Below are 23,495 nucleotides of genomic sequence, written 5' to 3' on the forward strand. Positions count from 1 at the left end.
TTAGATGAGTGTAGCTACACAAAGTCATACTTAGAACCCTTGTTGCTCTTCCTAATGCTGTTAATTCTGCTGCATCCTTATTGTCATCTGTGGCCCTGAGAGGCCTTCTGTGACCTGATTTAACTCCAGCAGAGCACTTGGCACCTTCTGAAGCGCCCTTTTTGCTGGCAAGGCAACTTTATGTTGGTGGTGGCAAATTTGCACTTTGCTCTAAATGCTTTGAGGACATATCTCCTCCAATTAAAACATTTCTGTTCTGTACTACTAACAACTTATGGTGGCATTTGGGATTCTCTTTCACATTTTCTGCTCACAGCCCTGAGACAAAGGCTGACAATGAATAGTCCAAGGTCTCCTAGGGAGCTTCACAGATGAACCATGATTTTAACCCTGGTCTCCTACACCTTAGTCCATTTATTATCCTTCCACAGTATGGGGGGGAAAACCATAGAAGCGAAAAAGTTGGGGTGGGGGGGGTAAACTTTTTCCATAGGGCTGAAAGTTTAGTGGGGCCCTTGTTAACAGTTCTGTGTGACACCTTTAAGATTGATCAGTTCAGGCTCCAGGCCTACTTGGTAGCCATCCCTATAGAATTTAGTGGGGATTACTTCTGCGGGTGGCGCTGTGGGTAAAACCTCAGTGCCTAGGACTTGCCGATCATATGGTCAGTGGTTCGAATCCCCGCGGCGGGGTGAGCTCCCTCGTTCGGTCCCAGCTCCTGCCCACCTAGCAGTTCGAAAGCACCCCTAAGTGCAAGTAGATAAATAGGTACCGCTTTATAGCAGGAAGGTAATGGCGTTTCCGTGCGCTGCACTGGTGCTGGCTCGCCAGAGCAGCTTCGTCACGCTGGCCACGTGACCCGGAAGTGTCTCCGGACAGCGCTGGCTCCCGGCCTCTTAAGCGAGATGAGCATGCAACCCCAGAATCGGTCACGACTGGCCTGTACGGGCAGGGGTACCTTTACCTTTTTACTTCTGCGTAATGTATGGTTATTGTGACATTAGTCCACACTAGAAGGGGTCCCTGCTTTCACAATTGATAAACCAAGGTCAAACACTGTTTCATTTAGTTGAATGTGATGCTTTTGTATCCATACCTTTGCAAGGGAGGAGGATGGGAAGAAAACCAGAACAAACTGGTACGGCATATAGAATTCTTATTTCTTTAGTTATTACTTACTCTGAACTTTACAGGACAGATTAAGCTCTGAAACTCATTTGGGAATTCTCAAAAGCAAAGTTGTAATGTGTAATAGCAGGTTCCCTTAGAAAACAAGGGCATCACAGGAAATCTATGGCACAGCAATTTTGAATGCATGTACTTGTGTGAACATTATCCCTTCCTGACCTAAAATACTCTATAAAAACGTGGCACGCACATTGAGAGCAAATGGGAAAATGACTTTATTTATTATGCAGGAACACCACAGTGTTAGTACACAAAAGCAGCATGCTTTGTAAGGGTAGTTAATATGGCCTATTTTGCAGTACCTGAGAACAGGAAAAATCTGTGACAATCCTCCAATTAATAAGGATTTTAAAAAACAAACACTGCATTCTGTGTGACTAGCTAACATCTGAAGGCTCTTTATACTTCTGCCACTCTGTTTGGTAAGAACAGAAACTTAATCAAATTGCATAATGATCACTTAAACCAACTACTAATATGTCCACATCAATACCATGAGTGCAATTAACTATCCCAAATAGAAGTACTTTGTGCCCAAACTGAAGAACTCATTAAATTAGAAATCCTTAAATGAACTGAAGACATCAAATTAAAGCTGAAGTATAAATGTAATGACATCCAAGATGATCAGACAGCATCCACTCCAGTGCATCTGCTCAAAGAATTTTACAAATTCCCAGATACTCGTATTTGCCATGGCAAGATAGCACCTAATACATTTATTCTGCATTATGCTCTAAGATAATCACAACGTGTTGGATCTTTTTAAATTTAATAACCAACTGAAAGCAGTCTTGGTTGCCAGAGTACACACATAAATAAGCAGAGTGGCACAATAAAACCTTATGCCTTGTAATATTAGGGTAGGAATTACAAGCCCCTGAAGATTCAGTATGACCTTAATTACCGTAACCATGCCCCAACCTAATGAAAAAGGTCCTTGACCAAGTCCTCCAAACTCTATTCTTAATTCAGCCCTCACATAAATATACATACAAATACATATGCAAATGTTATTTAGAGGACGAACTTCTTTGCTTATCTCCTTCCTCAAACCTGTACAGTGAACAAATGCTAAATCCCTCCATTTGCAAGTGTTCATAAATACTGTTATCAGTCTAAAAGTCTGTGCTCTTAGCCAAGAAAACTACGTGCAATTTTCTCCCTGGTTTCCTAACCTGTAACTTCATCTGGTTTCACCACTACAGGAATAGATGCAAGACAGTACCTTTCAACATAAAACATTCTCTTCTAACTTATTTATACTGTATTAACAGCTGTTTCCAAAGGCTTATTATGCAGTTTCATTATTTATAGCGGGAAAGAGGGAACAGCAGTTGGCTCATTCAAAGCAACAAACGAACACTTTATTTGGACCATCTACATTTAAAATGCTGAAAGCAAACTTTAATGTTGCAAGATTCTTCCAGGAGAAAAAAAATACAAAAAAAACACCCCAATGGTGCTGCATTGGATATTTACCCAGTCTTCCAGATTTGATCTCAAATATGCTGGAAGATGGAGGAAATTAGTTGAAGCAAACACTAAGGGATTATCTCGGTGTTCCAATGAAGCAGGGATAGAGAGGAAGTAGGAATGACTTGCACTTCAGTCATTTCTTGATGACAGGGGCAGATACATGTTGCCCAATGTGATGTCAAAAATGTGCATTTCTCATGGGTCTTGGAGGAAATGGGAATGGAAGAATTAACTACTTCCTTTTCCTCCAATCCTGCTTTTTTGAAACTTCTGCAGTGGCCCATATTGGAGCCTGGCAAAACAATTTAGAACTTTTGCTGGATTAAAGTCTATGTTCCAGTTATCAAACGAAATTACCCAACCCCTTTGTGTCTTGATGTTTAGGCAGCTACTGAGGATATTTTTGTACGAGAAGGCTTTTAAAAATAAAATGATAACAGTACAATTGCAGGAATTGTTATATTGCTTTTAGTTTATTGGGTTTTGTATTTTTTGTATTTTATCTTATTTTAATTTATTGTATTGTACTGTTTGTACAGCACCTCAGTAACTTTTGGTTGTGAAGGAATTTATAAATCTGCAGATATATAAATAAAAGACAGAGGAATACCTCTAATGTAAAAACTGACATTACCTCCTGTTAGAAAAAATGAATTTAGCCCATCACTACACAAATATAAAAAGCTTTTCAACAGTTTAGATCGGAGATGGTGAACTCCATATGCTAATTTATGGGTGATTTAAACATTTGCTCATGGAATGATTGAGGGTTGGGGACAGTAATAAAAAAGAAAAAGTATAAAACAACTTAATGAAACAATGACACAACATTATCCTCAGTGTTTGAAATCCCATTGCTCTAGGCGCATTTTGTGACAGGGAATTTCATTAGTGCAAGCAGTTTCTGAGCTCTGGGTGCAGTACTGCGCCTGAGATTTCAGATTAAAACTGCAGAGTGGAAGGCACGGAGGACCTTTCTACCTCCCCACTTCCCCCTTAAAAATATTAGGGGGAGGGCAGGGGAAGGACTAGACCATGTAAAAAATGAACATATTATTTTAACTGCAGTTCATTCATTTTCAGCTTTGTATTCTTGTTATTAAAAAAGCGCGCCAAGACATTCCGTTGTTGCAGCCATAACCTAGGTTTAAGGTGCCATTTAGATCCTAGCTTTCATATAACAGGTATCTCACCAAAATGACAGCAAACAAACCAAAAGCCACCATTGTCTAATACATAGAGCATTTTCATGACTTAGATTATTATTTATTAAATATCTATACTGCCCTTCATTCAAAGATCACAGGGTAGTTTACAATATAAAAACTCAAAAATACATAGAATAATAACAAACAAGTACACCTCCCCCCAATTTAAAAGGCCATAGATTGTTTAATTAGCCAAAGGCCTAGGAGATGAAGAATGTTTTTGCCTGCTGCCTAATGGTATGTGACAAAGGTTTCAGGCGAGCCTCCCTGGGAAGAGCATTCCACAAGCAGGGAGCCACCACAGAAAAGGCCCATCCTTATGTCGCCACTCTCTGGACCTCTTGTGGAGGAGGCACACAAAGAAAAGCCTCAGATGCTGATCACAAGGTCCAGGTTGATTCACAAGGGGATAGATGCAGTCCAGAATTATTTAAAGTTTTATAGGTCAAGACCAGCACTTTGAATTGGGCCCAGAAACTAATAGGCAGCCAGTGCTGTAGGGCCAGGATTGGCATTATATGCTCAAACCGTCTTGCCGCAGTGAGCAACTTGGCAGCTAAAATCTACAATACAGTAGCTAGTTTCCAAACCTTTTTCAGAGGCAGCCCCACATATAACCTGTTGCAGTAATCTAAGCTAGAGGTTACCAAAGTATGGACAACAGAAGTTAGACTATCCCTGCCCAGATAAGGGTACAGCTGGACTACTGGCAGAAGCTGACGGAAGGCACTTTGCACCACCATGGCCACCTGAGCCTCAAGTGACAGCAATGGATCCAGATGTACAGTACCCCCAACTGTGTAGATCAGGGATGGCGAACCCTTGACCCACTGCTGGATTTCTTCCAGTCCTCTGGGTCCCCACCTGCCCATCAGCAGGGAGAGATTAAAGCCACACTGCTATATGCCTGTGTCTCCTGAAAGTGAATTCACATAACCCATAGGAGCCAACTCCTAGGCTTTGGCCCCCACAATAAAATATTTGAGGGGGCTGCCCTCCCCTAAAGTTGGTGGACATTTCCAGTCAAACAGTTTGTGTCCTCTGAGTCATGTGATTGATTATGTGGGGCAGGGCTTACCTGGGCCCCACAATATTTTATTCAAGTTGGCACCCCTGACATAAGCACTCCATTCCTGGCCAGACACTCCCCACCAGCGGTTGGTAACCGTTTTGGACCAGTAGTCACATTTTGAATTTTGAGAGTGTGCTGTAGAAGTCATTGTTGCTCCTTTTCAATATCACTGTAAACACAAATGCTTCTTTTGAAAATCTACAAGACAGATCATTCCAGTTAACACTGCCCTAGAACTGAAAAATTACAAAACTCACTCTTTTTTAGAAAAAAGAACAAGTATGTGAGGTTGCCATTCAGCATGCATGTGTGTGTGTGTGCACGCACACACACACACACACACACACACACACAGTTACAAAGAAGATGATGGGACAACAACAGACCTTCAGTGTTACCTATTTGTCTTTCAAGATCTGCTGCTTCATCTGGTGTTGCACGAGGCAGGACTCCAGGATCACTGAAGCTAGTACGTAGCAAGGTCCCCATAACAAAAAAGAACAGAACTGCTCCTACTGCAGGAATAGCAGGTGTAATCTCATCTGATAAATATCGACAACTGTAAAACAGAGAAAAATTGAAAGTTTAAGGGTTATTAATACTGCATAATACACCTTTTACCCTGGCTTTAAACACCTGAGATATTTTTCAGGACCCACCCTATTCCTATAAATGTAATTTGTTTTAACTTTTTAAGATTGAATTTTAAATTGCTATACTCCGCCCTGGGACCTTATGATGAAGGGAGGGTAAGAAATCAAATTATTATTAGTAGTAATAAGGCTGCTGATGTAATTTCCAATATTGTAAGGGAATTAGGTGTGGGGGAGAGAACTCCTGGAAAGCCATTCCAGATGACCAGCTTAGAGAAGTTATTTCCCCACGAAGCACAAAACCTAAAAATTTCAAATTTTATTTGAGAACTTATTTATTTCACAAAATTTCTGAGTGTGCGTTCAGATTATATTTTCCACCACCACCAACATTTTGTACTCAAGCAGGGCTCTGGTGCAGGTCCAGACTCACACTCTATTTTCCCACCTTATTTTCTAGGCATCAGTAAATTATTGTGTTAACATGGGATCTCCCGAGTCAGTCATTCACTTCTCCTTGGAGCAAATGGAGCAGAAGCAGTGAAAGAACCCACGGTTTACTATAGATCATTTCCTTCTGTACACTTTAGTAACATTTCCTGCAAAATCAACACCCACTTTATATGTTTGTTTAAAGTGAGGCAATAGAATGATGTTATGTACAAAAACAAAAAAAGGATAGAATGCATTGATAAGAGATGCAAAGCCTTTTATAAATGGCATCTCTTTTAATGTTCTGGGTATGTATAGCAGTGTGGTTAAAATGTAATATAGTTTCCAGTTTTATTTAGACTCCCTGCCTTCTTTGATTTAAAAAATTAAATGTTTCCTGAGGGATAACTATCTTAATCACTTGCAGCAAAACCAAAAACTTAAAGACTAACGGATTTATTACAAGATAAGCTTCTGAGGACTCAAGCCCCTTTTGGAAAATAGATAACTCTTCTATGTACAGAAGAGCAGCCTTGCCATTGACTTTCAGGCGTCTCTTGAATACTTTTCTATGCCAACAGGTCTATGCAGCTTTTGAAACTTCTTGATTAGCCAGTGTTATGATTCTTATGATCGTTTTGTATTGCATTTATGGTGTTTTATATTTTATTTTACTTTATTTTATTTTATATATTGTTGTATACCGCCTTGATATTTATATGAGTTAGAGGTATATAAATATGTTTAATTATTTTTTTTATTGTTGACAGATATTTGAAATTTAGATATTAGCTTAAAAAAACTTAACAATATGCCCAGCATTTTATATTGTATAAAGAGACAGCTGCAGAAAAGCAAGTTATGACCTCTGCAATGTATCCATGCTGTTATGCAGCATAATCCTGGCAACTGACAAACGAGAAGACTTGCTTCTATCATGGGCTGAATGAAGTCTAGCTGCTTCAGTGGAAGCTGCTGCCTGATAACACCAGCAAAGACCAAAGATGAGCGCAGGAAATGCTGCCCTTATAAATCTGGTGCCATATGGACTTCATGTTATTTCTGTTCCTAATACTACAAAATCTTTTGCAAACCACTTTTGAGTCTCTTCTTGGACAATAAAAGGGGACATAAGTATTCTAAATAAATAAACACAACCCTTTTAATTTGATTTCTGGAGTATCCTAATTTAAGAACTAGAACTTCTTAAAAGCTTAAATTATTAAGATCACATGGGTATATATCATTTACTTGGTGAATTTCAGGGTTATTGCAATGAATGCATACCAGTCTAGGCTGAATTTGTGTGCAGAGAGTTGAACAAATGATTCACTGTGATGAATGGTGTAAATTCCCTCACAAGGAACTACAGGAATGTATTTTCATGCTGAACTAATTCACCACGGGATACACTCAATCCAAGCAGGTCTTCACAGGCATGGTTTACACTTCACAATCTGTGTGTTTACAAGTAGCACCTAATTATTTGTATTACACTAAAGTATTTATAGGCTACTGTCCTCAATTCAAAGCAACTCAAAATATCAATACACATATTTTAAATGCAACAATCACACTAAAACAGGAAATTCGTAACAGATAACTTAGAAGAGGAAAATTATAACAAAAGCATAATAGATCATAACAACCAAATACCATCTGGAATAAGAACTATCCCAAAAGAAATGAGAGAGAAAGGGCTCTATATATCATCTGGGAGGATATTCCAGAGCCATGAGGTGACAGTAATGAAGACCCTGTTTCTGACAGCTGATAATTCCATAGCAAACGTGCTTGAAAACAGAGTCCAGTGTAGCAATCACAACTACCATGGGGCGTAACAGAGGGAGAAGTACTTTCTAAGGTATGTAGATCACAGGCTGTGACCAGATTTAAAAGTAATTAAGCACCAGGCCCTTGCATTCAGCAAGCTAGCAATCAGTGAAGTTGTTACAGAATTGGCCAAGTATGATGACAGACAATAACCATAGTTAGCAGACAAGGAGCATCCTGCTGACTCATAGAAATTCTCCCTCCTTTTCCTTTTCAGTATTAACAGTAGCATAGTTCTGTGCCATGGTTTCTTTAATCATTAGTAAACCAGCACCAAATCCTGCTTTCAAACTCTAGTGTAAAGCAAACAGTTGTTAGCTTTCTCAGTGCAGAATTCAGTGGCTCACTAGGGCAAGACAGTTTGTGCATATAACACCAATCCTAGCCCAACTGCACTAGCTGCCAGTGAGTTTCTAAGCACAATTAAAAGTGCTCATTTTGATCTAAAAAGCCTTAAACAGCTCAGGACAACAATACCTCAAGGACTGCCTCTCACCATATGAACCAATCTGGACCCTGTGACCATGATCTGAGGCCCTTCTTCGTATGCCTCCTCCATGAGAGGTCTGGAGGGAAGCAACACAAGAACAGGCGTTTTCTGTGGTGGCTCCCCATTTGTGGAATGCTCTTCCCAGAGCATTCATTACATATCTTCAGGGACCAGGCAAAAACATTCCTCTTCTCCCAGGCCTTTAGCTAATTAAACTATCTATGGCCTTTAAAACAGGAGGGGGGCATTGTTCCTGTTTGCTACTATGTTATGTATTTTTGTGTTTTTATATGGCAAGCCACCTTGTGATCTTCAGGTGAAGGGTGGTTGGTAGGTAGGTAGGTAGGTAGGTAAATAAATAAATAAATAAATAAATAAAATAAAATAAAATAAGCAAGCAAGCTTTGGTGCTGATTTAAGTCCACACTAGGGCTAGCTACCCTCTGAGTGTACAGATGTTGATGAAATACAACTCCCATTATCATCATTAACCATTTGCCATGCTGGTTGAGGACTTATAGTTCAGCAAGATCTGGAGGGACACAAGTTCTTCACCAGGGATTTTACACCATGGCTAATACTGAAAAGGGAAAGGAGAGGTGGATCTGGGTGGGAGACAGGAGGAAGAAGTGGGCATGATCCCACTTGACACTTACATCAAATCGGTGTCAAAACCAACAGAAATTACAGGACTGTACTTTGCCAGGGGTACAGGGAGCTCACATATTTAAAGTTACTCGTTAAAAGGAAACCTAGAAAAAAGGACAGTTTTTACTAGTATTTACTGAGCTTCAGATTGTAGCCAGAACAGACACATTCTCTTTGATCTTGGTGATCTGACAGTACTGTCTATTCCCGAAACAAACTGCAACTGTTACTATGTTAATTGCAAAATATTCATTTAAACTGGCTACAAAATACTTTATAAAAAAAAAATCATTTGTTCAGACTGAATCCTGTTGCCACCTGCAGTGCTAAATTGCAGAAGACCAAGATTCTAATCTGAATCTGCAAAACTACAAATATCAAACGTACCAGTAAACTAAGCTAACAGTAAGCTTTTCTACATGTTCTTCTGCTTTTCCTTCCCCGGTTTATCTCTAACACTCAGATACTTTGTGTTTGACGGCTTACAGGAGAATGGGAGGAAACAGAAATTGCCAGAGAATTTAATCTGCTGCATCTGGGTTTTAAAAAAACAAAAACACTGCTATACTGAGCACAGATTATGGTCAAGCCGCCCGAACCAAACACACCTAAGGAGTGATACAAAGCAGGAATAATCTACATAGTCACCAACCTTTTTGGCCCGATGGACACATTTGCAAACCAGAGAAACTATTGTGAGCACCACACACAAACAACAACCAAGCACACACCACAGCCTATTCTGTTGACTTCTACCAAACAAAGGCATTTTTTACTGTATAACGAAGTGGGGAGAAGTACAAAGAACCTGCCTCCTGTGAAAGAATAGAAAGTTCCTTCAACAGAAATAAATGGATTTCAAAAACAAAAGAGCAAAACCCACAAAGCCATTAAGAAAGCCCTGCACTTTTGTAAGACATGAATAACACTCCAAAAGTATGTATGTATTGGGAGGAAGAGGAGGATATTCAGTCCCAATCTAATTTAGACATGCTCTGTTTCAAAGCTGAAAAGACTAAATGGAAGAAACTGCTGGGTACTAAACAATAAGAGAATTAATTCATGGTTTTTGTGTTGATTTCCACATTCTGTGACTTACATTATAAATGAAGTGCAAGCTGTGTCATCATAAAATAATGGTGTATTATGATGTCATTGAAACAGAACTTTAAACTTTAAAGTGTTCAACTTTGGGTAGATTGCATCCAATATCTAGAAAGTAAAACTTGAAAACATGGACACTTCAGATCAGCATGGAACTATTTCTCACATGTTTAAAGAAACAAGATGTACCACACTACTAATAAGAAGTATGAGGCAGGTATCCAAGACTCTCTCTGTGTAACAACCCACACATTCTAAACCTTTTTCCGTTCCTGCTTGCTATACGTTTAGCAGTTCTCCAATAACATTTTCAAGTTTAAGACCTAGGAAACAAGGGGGAGGTTTGGACATAATGATAAACTGTGGTTTATCATACTGGGAATGAGTTTAGGTGCCCTCTGCATTCATTTGCCCACCCCTCCTCTACCCGAGCATGTCTACAAGACTAGAAACTTTTGCTTCCAATTTTAATTAAACACATTTCAGCATATCTGAACTCTAAACTGTGGTTAATTTTAACTGACATACTGAAAAAAGGCAGCTTTATAATCTACAGTTTTAAATTGGTTTGTTTCATACGAATTGTAATGGTTTGTTAGGTTTGGATGACACAACAAGCTACGGTTGATAAAAAAACAGTAGCAAAACGTCTGCACTTCTCAAGGACACACAAGCCTTAAAGGCTGACTAGGTTCATTCCTGTCACAATAAACCACAATCGAGCATGATATAAATCCAGTTTCATTTTTAAAACTGAGATGTAAAATGCATCGTAATCTATTAAGGACAAATTTAAACAAAATCTGAATGAACCATTCAGAATAAGGTGATACATGTCTGCATGGAGAGGGGGGGAGGTTTATGGGTCCTGCACTAGGATTACTTAATATCTGTCATAGGTGTTCAAAACAATTCACATGCATTGTCTAGGCATAATCGGTCAGGTTTAGCACTTCTCTCACACAAGACACGACACACTGGCAATTCAAATAATTGAGGTTTATTTATCAACAACAGGTTTACAGCAATCCCAGCTTCCCATAACTCATTCCTCACTGTTGGAGTCAGTTGACTCCACTGGCTTCCGGCCCCTTCCAAGGCCAGATATAAGCCAAGCCCACCCCCCACCCCCACCCCCGCTTCCTGCTGGTCTTCCTTGGTTCTAATCGCTTGCTCCACCTCCTACTTCTTGAAGACTCAGGTGCAGACAATTCCTCCTCCTCTAGAGTTTAATACAACCCCCTACTACCACCTGCATCCTGCTCCTTCATCTCTGTGCTGCTACTAAAACTTACAGGCAGCAATCCAGAGTGAGAAGGGCTTATCTCACTTTCGTGTGCACGAATCAAATTCCATTTTTCCTCTGCCTTTTCCTCCCCCTCTGCAGATTCCTCTCTGCTAGCCATGTCTCTGACATAATCCTTACAAAACCCCTGTTAGGTTAGACAATTTTATCATCTTTCATATTGCAGATGAGAGAACTGTGGGTGAAAGACATGCTCCAGAGGTCACTTAGCGAGTTTATGGCAGAGCTGACATTCAAACCAGGAACAACCTGTTTAGTAATTAAATCTCTTCACAACTATGCTTCATCAGCAGGTTTTTTTGGAAATGCCCATGTGTATGTAAAAAATGGTGAGGTGTATTTTAAAGGGCACTTACGGTAATCATGCAAAAAGAACCTGAGGATACCTTGTTGGAACGCAATAAAGGTCCAATTGGACCAGTAATCTGGTTTCAGCAATGATCATCCAGATGCCTCTGTGAAGCTTGCAACATAGCATGAAAATAAAAAATGCACATAACAAACTAAAAGTTATAAAATATCCATAACATATGCACAGCTCAAAAATCTTTATGATAATGAAAGTTCTTGCTAATCCTGTGTGATAACATGTATGTTAAAATGTTGACATAACATAATAAATGTTCATTCACTTACCACATCTCATAAGTGGTTTTTTTTAGTATCCATTAAAAATCATACAAGAATGTTACCATTTATTCACTGCCCATCAAAAATCAGTCTGTCCCCTTTGCTAATCTCCCTAAACTAGTTCTATTTATATTTTCTTTTCTTTTTAAGTGATTATTTTTCTTTGTTTTGATTTTTTCTAAGTCAAAGTTCTTCCAAGTCCTTCTTTCCTCACCCCAAATTCCTTCAAGTACGTTTTTTCACTAAGGTGATCAGCAGGAGGTGCTAACTTTAATGCTTCTCCTTCATTTCTATTCCCTGCTGGATGCATTGTTTCTCCTGCTTTGATGCCTTCAGCAGCACTTGGGGATGATTATTAATGATCAGCTGCTGAAGGCAACCTAGCTGGAGAAAAAACAACAGTCAATAGAAATGAAGTGAACAGGCTGCCACCGAGTTGTACTATTAATGGTGCACCTAGAAGCAGAAAGAGGAAATAATTAATTTTATGGCGTTGGGGAGGACAGGAACCCCAACTGACTCTAAAATGGCAAAAATTACCTGAGAGCACTTGGTGAAGCCCAACAAAGGAAATTAATCAGCTGTGAAAAAATTGGGGAAAGTGTGTTGTGTGGAGCAGTGTTTCCCAACCTTGGGCCTCCAGCTGTTTTTGGACTACAACTCCCATCATCCCTAGCTAGCAAGACCAGTGGTCAGGGATGATGGGAATTGTAGTTCAAAAACAGCTGGAGGCCCAAGGTTGGGAAACACTGGTGTGGAGGGATTACCAGTAATAGTTATATATTTTTAAAAGATCACACAGAATTGTTGGGGGATCCTGGTAGGCCACCCAAAACCTTTTGGTGGTCCATATATGGTCCACTTTAGCACCTTTGTCTTAGATGTTAAAAATGCTTCGGCTTCCTCACCTGCACATCTCCCATATATTAGTTTTGGTATGGCCCAGGCATGTCCAAAGTCTGTTCCGTTAATCCGGCCCTCGTGGCAGTATACAGTATGTCCTGGGATAACCAGCCCCCCCAAAAAAGCTCAGCAACTTCAACCCTAAAAAAAGCTCAAAACTTTGATTGGCCCTCACACATGTTCACTTCATCAAATCTGGCCCCTTTGAAAAAAGTTTGGGCACCCCTTGTATGGCCCTTGAATTGAAAGACTGCCATAGACAACAGCTGCTAAACTTTTAAGGTGTTACAAAATATACAAGGTGTAAAATTGACCGTACTGGCCTGAATATAAGCTGCACCCGAATATAAGCCATAACTTTAAAATTGGAGGGAGGAAAAGAAAAGAAAAAATACCCGAATATAAGCTGCTCCATTCCTCGCTGCTCCTGGTTGCATACTTTTGGGGGGGCACGCTGCGTTGCCAACAGCCTTTCCCCTTCCTCGCTGTCTCCCTTCCCAGCCTTGGGGGAGAGGACGGGGGAGGAACCTTGGGGGAAGGGGCGGGTGCCACTTTGTCATGCTCCTGGTGCTGTTTGCCCCGTGCTCCTGGCTGCATACCATAAGGTCACAAAATAAGTCACACTTTAACTTTTCATGGTCAGAATTTGGGGGGGAAAGTGAGGCTTATATTCAGGCCAATACAGTATTCCCATTTCTTAAATATCATTAATCCTTTATATTCCTGTAATTTAACACACACTTACTTAGTGTGTCCTTTATATTCCTGTAATTTAACACACACTTACTTACAGAAAAGAACTAATTTGCCAATACAACTTCAAAGTAACTTTTAAAAGCCCAAGGCAGATTTGAGTCAAGTATTTGAAAAATGCCATAAGACCATCCTTGTAAGATGGCCTTTCACTCTAAGGGAAACTATTTCCTTGTCACAATTTATATTGTCATACTCTAGACAGGTATGAGAAAAAGCACACAATTCAATCATGCAAGCTATCATACAATGTGATGCTAGTGTTGAACAGAACACCTAAGAGCAGATACTGTCCAGGAACCATGGGAGATGCCTGCTAAATTACAAGTGTCCTTTTAGCAAAATACTGCATTTCTGCCAGAACTTGTCATCCCAGAAGGACAAGATGAAAACATGCAACTAATTCTTCTAAATATTATCAAGTATTTGAAATCCCAGTACACTGCTTAGTCAAGAAATCAACAATTTTGTACAACAGGAAATAGGTAACATGTGTAGAAAAGTTCTAAATGTTTTTGTTTATATAAACAAGATTGGGGCCCAAAATAACTCATTATTCAGAACTATGAGACATATACTTGCCAGATGTTTACACACATTGTGGCTATGGTCTCTGGCCAAATTTTAAATTATGCTTAATCCTAATTTTGGCAATGATGAAACAACAAATTAATATTTGTAAACCACTGTAGTAGGATAGCATTGAAGTCTATTCACAATCAAGGGTAAAACAAAGCAAGAATATAATTCCCCTAGCAATGCTTACTTTAGGACTCTATCCGGGAATAGATCTTAGGCAGAAGTGGGAGGAAGTGAAGAAGTTAAATTGCATTCTATTTCAAGAAGCTATCTTAAAAATTCACATACAGAAGAATTACAAAAAGAATACTAAGAGAAATATATTATACTTCATCTGTAAGAATTTGATCTCTGCAAGTTTCATTCAAAAACCAAATTTTAGGATTACAGATGAAACAACTCCATTGGTTATTTTGTCAATGACAACATTCATTTGACACTGAAATACTGCTGTACAGTTGCAAAAGGAAAATTAGCAGTGTTCAAAAGAGAAAGTGCCATTAAAAACCTCAAGCAATTTACTGTTCTAGGCATTTCAGCTCATGTTGGTGTGTGCCAAAAAGGATGGAAATCAGCTACTCATATTATATTATTATTTTGCCTGGAAAAGGCAAGCAGCATTATGTCACCAAAACTGCAGTCTATGCATACAGCTCTAAAGCTAACAGTAGCTAAAGAATTAGAAAAAGTGATATGTTGGACTGCCACAAAAGCTATTTATTCAGTACCTCCAGAACAGAAAAAATGTTTCATATAAAAATCAGGATAGTCAATCAAGGAAATGTACAAGAACCTACAAGTCACCATAACAAATCTGATGGGCACAAAGCTTTTTAGATGTAAAAATTCTGAAGTTGAGATGGTACCCAAGTTAATTTGCTTCAGCTAGAATTTGATTTCCCTGAGAATAAACACACATCTTTAGTTTATACTGCAGGACATATTTTTATTTATTTAATTCATATTCCATCTGCTTTCCATTATAAACCCAAGGCAGTTACATGTAGTTCCCTGAAGATCACTCAGCCAGGCACTGACCAACTCCAGACCTGCTTAGCTTCAGAAAGGTGATGGCCTTATGTACTTTCAGATGATAGCCTGGGATCTCAAACAATGTAGCTTGTTATCTCAACTCCAATATTTTAGAAATGTCATGAAATATCCCGATGCTTGAAGATGAGTAATGGTTATAGCTAATTCACAAATACAGTTATCTCTGATATCCTAACTCAGGGTTGAGAAACCTGTGGCATTCCAGGTGTTGTTGGACTACAACTTCCATCAGCCCTAGCCAGCATGGCCAATGGTCAGGGATGATGGGAGCTGAAGTTAAGTAACTAACATATGGAGAATTGCACATTAGCGGACCCTGCCCTAAATTATCACATTGTACATCGCACCACATGAACACACTTCTATTTCGTTTCCACTTTAAACTAGTTTATAAACTATATACAGACTGAACTTGTCTAGGCAATACTTTAATTTTCAGTCACAATTCATGGAAACCTGGGTATCAGAATCCATAAAAGGTTTATGTTGGGATTACTGCACACATGGAAAAAACAGTGCTGGACAGACGTAGTCCCAAATGCTGCATCAGTTACACAGACACTCATAAATCATGCAAGAAGCGGTTTGTGTACGTTCCATTTTCAAAGATACATTAACTTCACGTGCATTCTTTCTGCAAAATAATTAGTCAGCTTTTAAAGAAGTTTGCTTTTGATCTGAACCACAAACATTGACATATTGTCAAGACACTGCACTTGCTGGCACTAAGCTAACACTAATGCAACCAAATGTTTTAGTTCCTTTAAGGCAGCCTTTCCCAATCTGCTGTCTGCCAGATGTTGTTGGATTCCTAACTCCTATCAGCCCCAGTCAGTGTGGCGAATAGTCAGGAACAATGAGAGCTGGAGTCCGACAACAGCTGGAGAACACTCGATTGTGGATGCCCTTCTTTAAGGTGTATCACTGAAGAGGAAAATTAAATAGGGGGAAATGCTTGAATTATATATATATATTTGTTCAGTTGTACCACAAAGTGCTAAGGAAGAAAAAGTAATCACAAAGAAAAATCAATCACTTTGTTAGCAACTTTATTCAATATAAAGTAGACTGGCAATCTTGATGTGTGGCATTAGAAAGAAAGTGGTTGCGCCTTTATTTATTATTTCAGTTTTATCAGCCACACAATAATAAAGAGTTGACTGTCCGGGCTGCATACAAAGTAAAAACATGTTAGAAACTACCATTACAATAAGATAAATAAGGAAGCAGCAATTAGGGAGCATCTGAATAAGTTCAAGAGAATTATCTTTTCAGAAATCCATTAAAATCCAAAGACAATACTTTTTTAAAATATAAATTACCAACATTTTACAATTATCTAAGCCAACAGATGCCTAGATACCCAGCACATCAAACAGATGCACCCCCACTATTGGCTTACGCTGTTTGTGTAAGTAAACAGTTCTGATGGTTTACTACTGAGACTGGGCCTCAAGAGTATCATTAGATTGCTACCATATAGAATATATGGTAGAGAAAACAATTGTCAACAGTTTTCAAACTTGGGCTAGCTTTGACAGCCTGCCAATTTTTGAAGTCACTCCCTATGTTACGCATCCATGTTGCTCCTTGGGAGAAGGAGGCCTTGTTCCTGCATTAGTATTGAGCCTCAGAAGCATTAAGTAGCAGCAAGACTGCTTGCTGTTTCCAAGTGCCTCTGAAGCTGAACATGAGGTCTGAGATGAGCCTCGGCCATTCATCTGCTTTGAGCTGGCGGTGCTACCCTCATTCATTATCAAAGTAGACTCCAAGGGCTTGTACTATTGAATATGCATATCAGGAATACAGTTCCTCCTTCCCTTGGAACTCTTAAAATGGCAAAGGGGAAGTCCTCCTTTGACCACTAAAGAGATTTTGGGTGGGGGAGAAGAACTCATTGGATCACAATTTTCTCACTCTCTTCAGGATGCCTAGTGGATGATGGCTAGCCTCCACTGCTGAGAATATCCCCCAAGGTCAAGAGTGACAAACACCTGCTTTGGTTTGGAGCATTCTGGGTCAGAATTGTTCTGACCTTGCTACTGTTTTGCAGAAGTACACTCTGCAATCTACCATGTGTGCAGACCCTCTTCTTTCCTTCTCTTCTGTCCTCAGTATAACATGGTTAGAGGTGGACTCCACATTTGGAAATATACATAGAGAGAGAGAGAGATCTTCGAACTGACCCCTCCTTCTACCCCCAAAATGCATGTTAACCGTGTATGAGTTGGAAGTAGCTATACTGTTTATTTTAGCAGAAACTAATTGCATGAGTTGAATGTTTATATCCCAAATAATATTAATTGCTTTCATACATGCCAAGAAAAACATAAGTGCAGTACAACACTAAGTTTTCCAAACCATGATTTGCGTTCCAGAGACTTATAGGCAAATCATGGATTGTGTGGTTTCCCTCTTCCTCTGTCTTCAATCGGAATCCCCAGAGGCTATCCTGATCCCAAATCATGATCTGCAAGGACAGAACAGTATCCCAAACACGATTTCTCAGTTCAAATGTAACTGCAAACCATCATTTGCCGAAACTATGCTTTAAAAACCAGCTTCAAGCTATGGTTCAAATGCTTTTTGGTGCATGCATGTGAATACCATCTGAACGATCTCACTAAAATGTGAATACCATCTGAACTATCTCACTAAAAGGAAGATAAAATAAAGCCTCCCTCTTGCATATTCTTAAAACACTAAAAGAAACAAGACTTTGGGTGCAGCATCAATGGACAGAGGAACACAAAACACACATGCTAATGTCAGGAGCTCCACTCTTTACCTCCCTCCCACTTTCCTCATTTGGTGTACACAGAAGGCTTGGAGTAACTGTTAATGTGAAGAAGAGTTCCCCACAAATTTCTACCATACTGCTTCCTCCTTGGCCAAGGGAAGAAGGAAAAAGAAACAAGGCTCAGTCTAAACTCTAAAGAGTCCCAAGATGATTCCTGCACATATGAGCACTGCAGTCACATACAAAGAAGGAATACAGAATATACCCCAAATGTTCAGACTGATACAACATACAGCAACTGAACATTACAAGTGTATGATTCATGAACATTTAATTCCTACAATCCTTTAAGGGATGGGGAGGGGGGATGGACTGTGCAGTTATTTCTAGAATTCAGAAAATCTCATAAATTTCTTCCCATGACCCTTTATTGACATTGCAGCCATGGTAAGCAGCTCCTACACTGGTTGCTAATTCTCAAGAAGGCAATGTTATCTCGTTTCATAAAAATAATAGTTGGGCTATACAGATTATCCTCAGGAACTACAGCAGCAATCCTATGTACACATACCTGGGTGTAAGTCCCACTAAGCACAGTAAGATTTATGTCTAAGTAAATATGCATGCAGTAACACACACATATATATATACACTACCTTGAGGGACTTAAGGCAGCTTACAAACAAGAACAGTTATTCATTCCTTGCAAAAGAGGAGTTTGAACATACATTTCCTTTTATGGTTACTGAGTTGCTAATAAACAAGACAAAATTCAGGATGCTGAATGGCTACATTGGAATAGGAAATACATGCAGAGGCTTCTATCAGAAAGCTTTTTATCCGCAAATCCAGTTATCCAATCATAAAGAGTTATGGCCAAACCTTGCTACATGCACGGCTGATTCAGATATCTGAACAGCTCGAGTTTACCCACTTGTTTGTGCTTTGCTAGTCAACCTCAGCCATTTTCAGGGAAGAAACCATGGGAGAGATACCGGACAAATCAAAGAGCAATTCCCTCATAATGCTAAACGGCACTTATAGCCTACCAGGCCTCCCCTGCAAAATACCACCCCCTCATATATGTTTTATCTTTTCTTCAAGGTGGACTCCAAAACCACAACCCAATCCAACTGGGAGAACAACAGCCTTAGAAATGAGGCATTTGCGAGCAAGAGTTGTCTGGAATAGGAATGGTTAAGGAATGGTTACCATCCAATTGTCCCTCATCCATGCATTTGAATCATCTCTACCAAAATCTAGGGCTCAGGAGTACATCCTCAAGAAGATGTCGTTTCCTGATTAAAGTATCTTGACTGGGCTACAGATCAGTGTGTTAATTTGCCCAGTTCCAGTCCATGCAACAGCAAAGGCCCACCCCTTCACTGCCTGTCAATGCTTGGATGTCAGTGTGACAAGACTTAATTCTGCAAGTTTTCCTTCCTTGGGATTACTTACTGAGGAAGCAGGGCCCAGACATCCTTATTTCCTCCCTTTTAAAAATAGTGTTCTTCTAAGCTGTGGACAAAAATGGAATTGTCAGGAAATCTATCCTTTTTTAAAATGTATTTTTATTAAAGATTTTCTTGATTTACAATAAATTTATCCTTTCTATGCTAGTTATAAATGGAGAAATTTATTAAGGTGTTTTTGTGACTGGTGCATGTGTATGTCTCCACAACAAATGTTAAGTATCTAGGAATCTAATGTATATTGCCAAGTATGAATCATACTTATTTTAACATGGCTAATATGCCTAATGCATTATGCCTAAACAACCTCATTGCCTGATATTTCTCTTTTCAGTTTTAATGTTGTGGATTAGAAATAATTCAAGATACTGATTTATAACACAAATTTTGCAATCAGCACAAATTGTTCCACAAAGCTTACATTATATGTGTTCCAGGAATGCAGTTACCTTGCGCTTACCCAATCACTGATAGCAACATAAAATTGGTTTCAAATGCATAAGGATAAATAAAGCTGTGTCCAGCAACCATTGTAAGCTGTTTTAAATACTTCATTTCTTAATGTGACCTGCCTCAGGAGTCAATGACAGAAAGGTAGAATATACCGTATATACTCGAGTATAAGCTGACCTGACTATAAGCCAAGGCACTTAATTTTAGGACAAAAAACTGGGAAAACTTATTGACTCGAGTATAAGCCGGTTCACACCACAAACCTGTTGGTGGTGGCAGCGGAAGAGGAAGAACAAGCAGCCTGAAAGGGCTCCTTTTGGGCCGCTCATCCCTCTGCCGCCCTCTCTGCCACTTGCAAGAGCAGGCATAGGAGTCCGGTTGGGAGAGGCGCGGCGCGGCGTGACGCCTCTCCCAGCTGCGGCTCCTGTGCCTTCCCGTGCAAGAGGCGGGCGGCGGTGGAGGAACGAGCGATGAGAAAGGGCTCGTTCCTCCGCTGCTGCCCACCTCACTCGAGTATAAGGCAAGGGAAGCCTAAAAAATATGCTGAAAAAATCAGCTTATATTCAAGTACCGGTATATACGGTAATCACTTTTCTTAACGTATTACAGCTTGGCTTTGTATTTAAGTACAGTGGTACCTCGGGTTAAGTACAGTATTTAAGTACAGTGGTACCTCATTCCGGAGGTCCGTTCTTAACCTGAAACTGTTCTTAACCTGAAGCACCACTTTAGGTAATGGGGCCTTCTGCTGCTGCCGCGCTGCCGAAGCACGATTTCTGTTCTCATCCTGAAGCAAAGTTCTTAAGATGAAGCACTATTTCTGGGTTAGCGGAGTCTGTAACCTGAAGCGTATGTAACCTGAGGTACCACTGTACTAGAATGGTAGCCACAGGTGGCAAGAAGTGCATGCCAGCAAGTGTATTCAATTCCATGTAAAGTGAAGAGAAGTCTGGCAGTGCAGGGATAGAGCACTCTCTCTCTCCTCTGTGCTCAGCGCAGAAACCAATCAGAGTGCAGAAGTGTGGATTGATTTTATCCATCTCTCCTCTGCCAGCCCCCAGCAGACTAATAACGTTATTTTGCAGGCTAGGAAATGTTGTATGCTTACTTATCAGACATGCAGTGAGATATTTATGCAGAAGTGCAATCTTTTGTGCAATAGTTTTACTTTGCAAATGCAATGTTCTTTTAGCACATGTATTTAAACAGCACTTTTGAGAGTTTAACACACATTTGCCCCCAGTTCCCTTTCACAAGATCCAACCGTCATTTCCTAAGATCCCCTACTTCTCTTATTCTGCTGCTTTCTGTGCATGAACTGGGGGAGGGATGCAGGCATGCTTGTTCTCTGCTTACCACTTTGAGCTTAGCTGCCTTTTCTTACTCTGTGATATCCAATCAGCTAATCACTACTAGGGGCTTCACTACCAAATTCCCAATACACATTACAACAGGATTTCTATATCATTTCCAGAGAATGCAAACAACTTTATAAACAATATTGTATCACTGGTGTAAAGTGCATAGCTTACTTCTGTATTAAAAGTATCACAAATATTCTGATTTTTGCAAACTATACTCTAGGAAGAAAATAATAGTGTACGCCAATGTCAAAAAAGATAAAATACTCTTGCATTATTTGTGCAAAAAAACCAGACACTGTCCTGTTGCAGCTCCCCCTGCCCCGATCTTTTCAAGATGAAGATATACTTTTCTAGGACCATAGAACCACTGGGTAAGCAACAAAGATATGGAAGTATCCATTGCTAATGTACAGTATGTCTCTACTAATGTCTCAAAAGGCATGTTTGAGCATATGCTATAAAATATTCACACCGTAATTGTTTCCATTACAAGAAAGTGTCATTAGAATGTACTGTTTTTCTTATACTGTGTGTAGTAAAAAAGGTAAGCTAGAAATCACGTATTTATAGAACATCAATGGAGTATTATTTCAAAATGACACAATGACTATATCTTTACAGTCTTCATTACTACTTTTAAGATACTGGCATGGTTCAGACACAATAAACTTTGTTTATTGGCCTTGTGATCATACATTCCCCTCTCCCCAGCCCACACACCCCCAGCTTCAAGGAATATATTGCGGTTTGTTAAACCAATCCCCATAATATTACAACTGGGGAACTGTGGCTCAAACAGTGCTTTAAAAAGAATATACAACTAGGAGAAGACTGTAACATCTGAATCAGATCACTACCATGCTGTAAGTACCTATATCTGTACAGTTTTCGAGGCAAATGCAAACAACTTGTTCTCTATGCAATTAGATTGGGCCTATAAGAGCCAGTATCACCTGCATCCAGGAACCAATAGATCAGGCAGATGACATGGCTACTTCCCACATCAGCACCAGGGATCCAGGGTTATTAGAGGGAACTGGAATAGTCTGATTATCACTTGTGTAGAAGGCTTGTTTAGTAAGGAGCTGTATGACTTTAAAAACAACAACTAATAAAGTCCTCTCCAATCTGCTGCCCTCCAGATATTGCTGGACTCCAACTCCCATCATCCCTGACTATTGCTCATGCTCACTGGGGCTGAACAGGAACTAGAATATCTGGCTAGGACTTTCACTCACTAAAGAATCTAACATAGCCAAAGTAACCACAACAGTACAGTGGTGCCCCGCAAGACGAATGCCTCGCAAGACGAAATACTCGCTAGACGAAAGGGTTTTCCGTTTTTTGAGTCGTTCCGCAAGACGAATTTCCCTATGGGCTTGCTTCGCAAGACGAAACGTCTTGCGAGTTCTTGCGAGTTTGTTTCCTTTTTCTTAAAGCCGCCAAGCCGCTAATAGCCGTGCTTCGCAAGACGAAAAAACTGCAAGACGAAGAGACTCGCGGAACGGATTAATTTCATCTTGCGAGGCACCACTGTATGTGACAGAGCATCTTGCAGTGGGGGGCGGACCATATTTAGAAAAATATTCCAGATTGGAAACAGAATTCCACAGGACTATTTTATAATAATAAAATAATTTAATGATACAATCTCATAAGGGGAAACAAAGTAAGGGGGGGAACTAGTTTGTCCAATGTGCAGTCTGGAAATCAATATCCTAAAACTATTTTTTGTAACAGAATTACTCCAACTCTCCCATCATAACATTTTAAGGGAGTAAGAAACATTTGTAATTTTTAATCATCTTTCCATGATCAAATGATGTACTGCAGGCATCTAAGGGATCTATTTAAGACAGATGTAGCGGCCTGCAGCTCTCATGCAACTTCACAGGACTCTTCTGACGCTTGCTGTGAATCCCTTAACATGCCTTCCACCTACCATCACATTGCTTGGAGGCTGAAGAGAGCACAATTCCAATGAGGAAGGAAACAGTCATCTGTGTGTGCCTTTCTCCCTAAGTAAAACATGCTCCTCTCAGCCTGCCAAACAGTTATTTGGCAGGGTGGGGAAAGCACAATCTCTATCTGTTGGAGTGGAGTCTGCCTTTCTCTGCCCCAGTAGGAAGCAGCTGAAAGTGAGAACTTCACCTGCTTTCAGGAGCTTTCTGTATGTTAGACAGAGATCCTCAGGA

General features: G+C 39.8%; 1 protein-coding gene across 10 annotated transcripts in view; it reads right to left on the reverse strand.

Moving 5' to 3' along the window:
- ZDHHC14 (zDHHC palmitoyltransferase 14) overlaps positions 1-23,495 on the reverse strand; it is a 61,516-nt gene that overhangs the window by 32,621 nt on the left and 5,400 nt on the right. For 8 of the 10 annotated variants that reach the window (XR_013392213.1, XM_028723761.2, XM_028723768.2 and 5 more), the window contains exon 2: positions 5,334-5,506. Coding sequence is in view for 9 of the 10 variants with exons in the window: in XM_028723761.2 (XP_028579594.2) it covers positions 5,334-5,506 (173 nt within the window). In the remaining variant the exon portion in view is untranslated. The remainder of the gene's footprint in view (positions 1-5,333; positions 5,507-23,495) is intronic. The other 2 variants (XM_028723760.2, XM_028723758.2) reach the window with 1 other exon arrangement.

This window comes from Podarcis muralis, chromosome 3, assembly GCF_964188315.1.
Source record: "Podarcis muralis chromosome 3, rPodMur119.hap1.1, whole genome shotgun sequence".
Lineage (NCBI taxonomy): Eukaryota > Metazoa > Chordata > Lepidosauria > Squamata > Lacertidae > Podarcis > Podarcis muralis.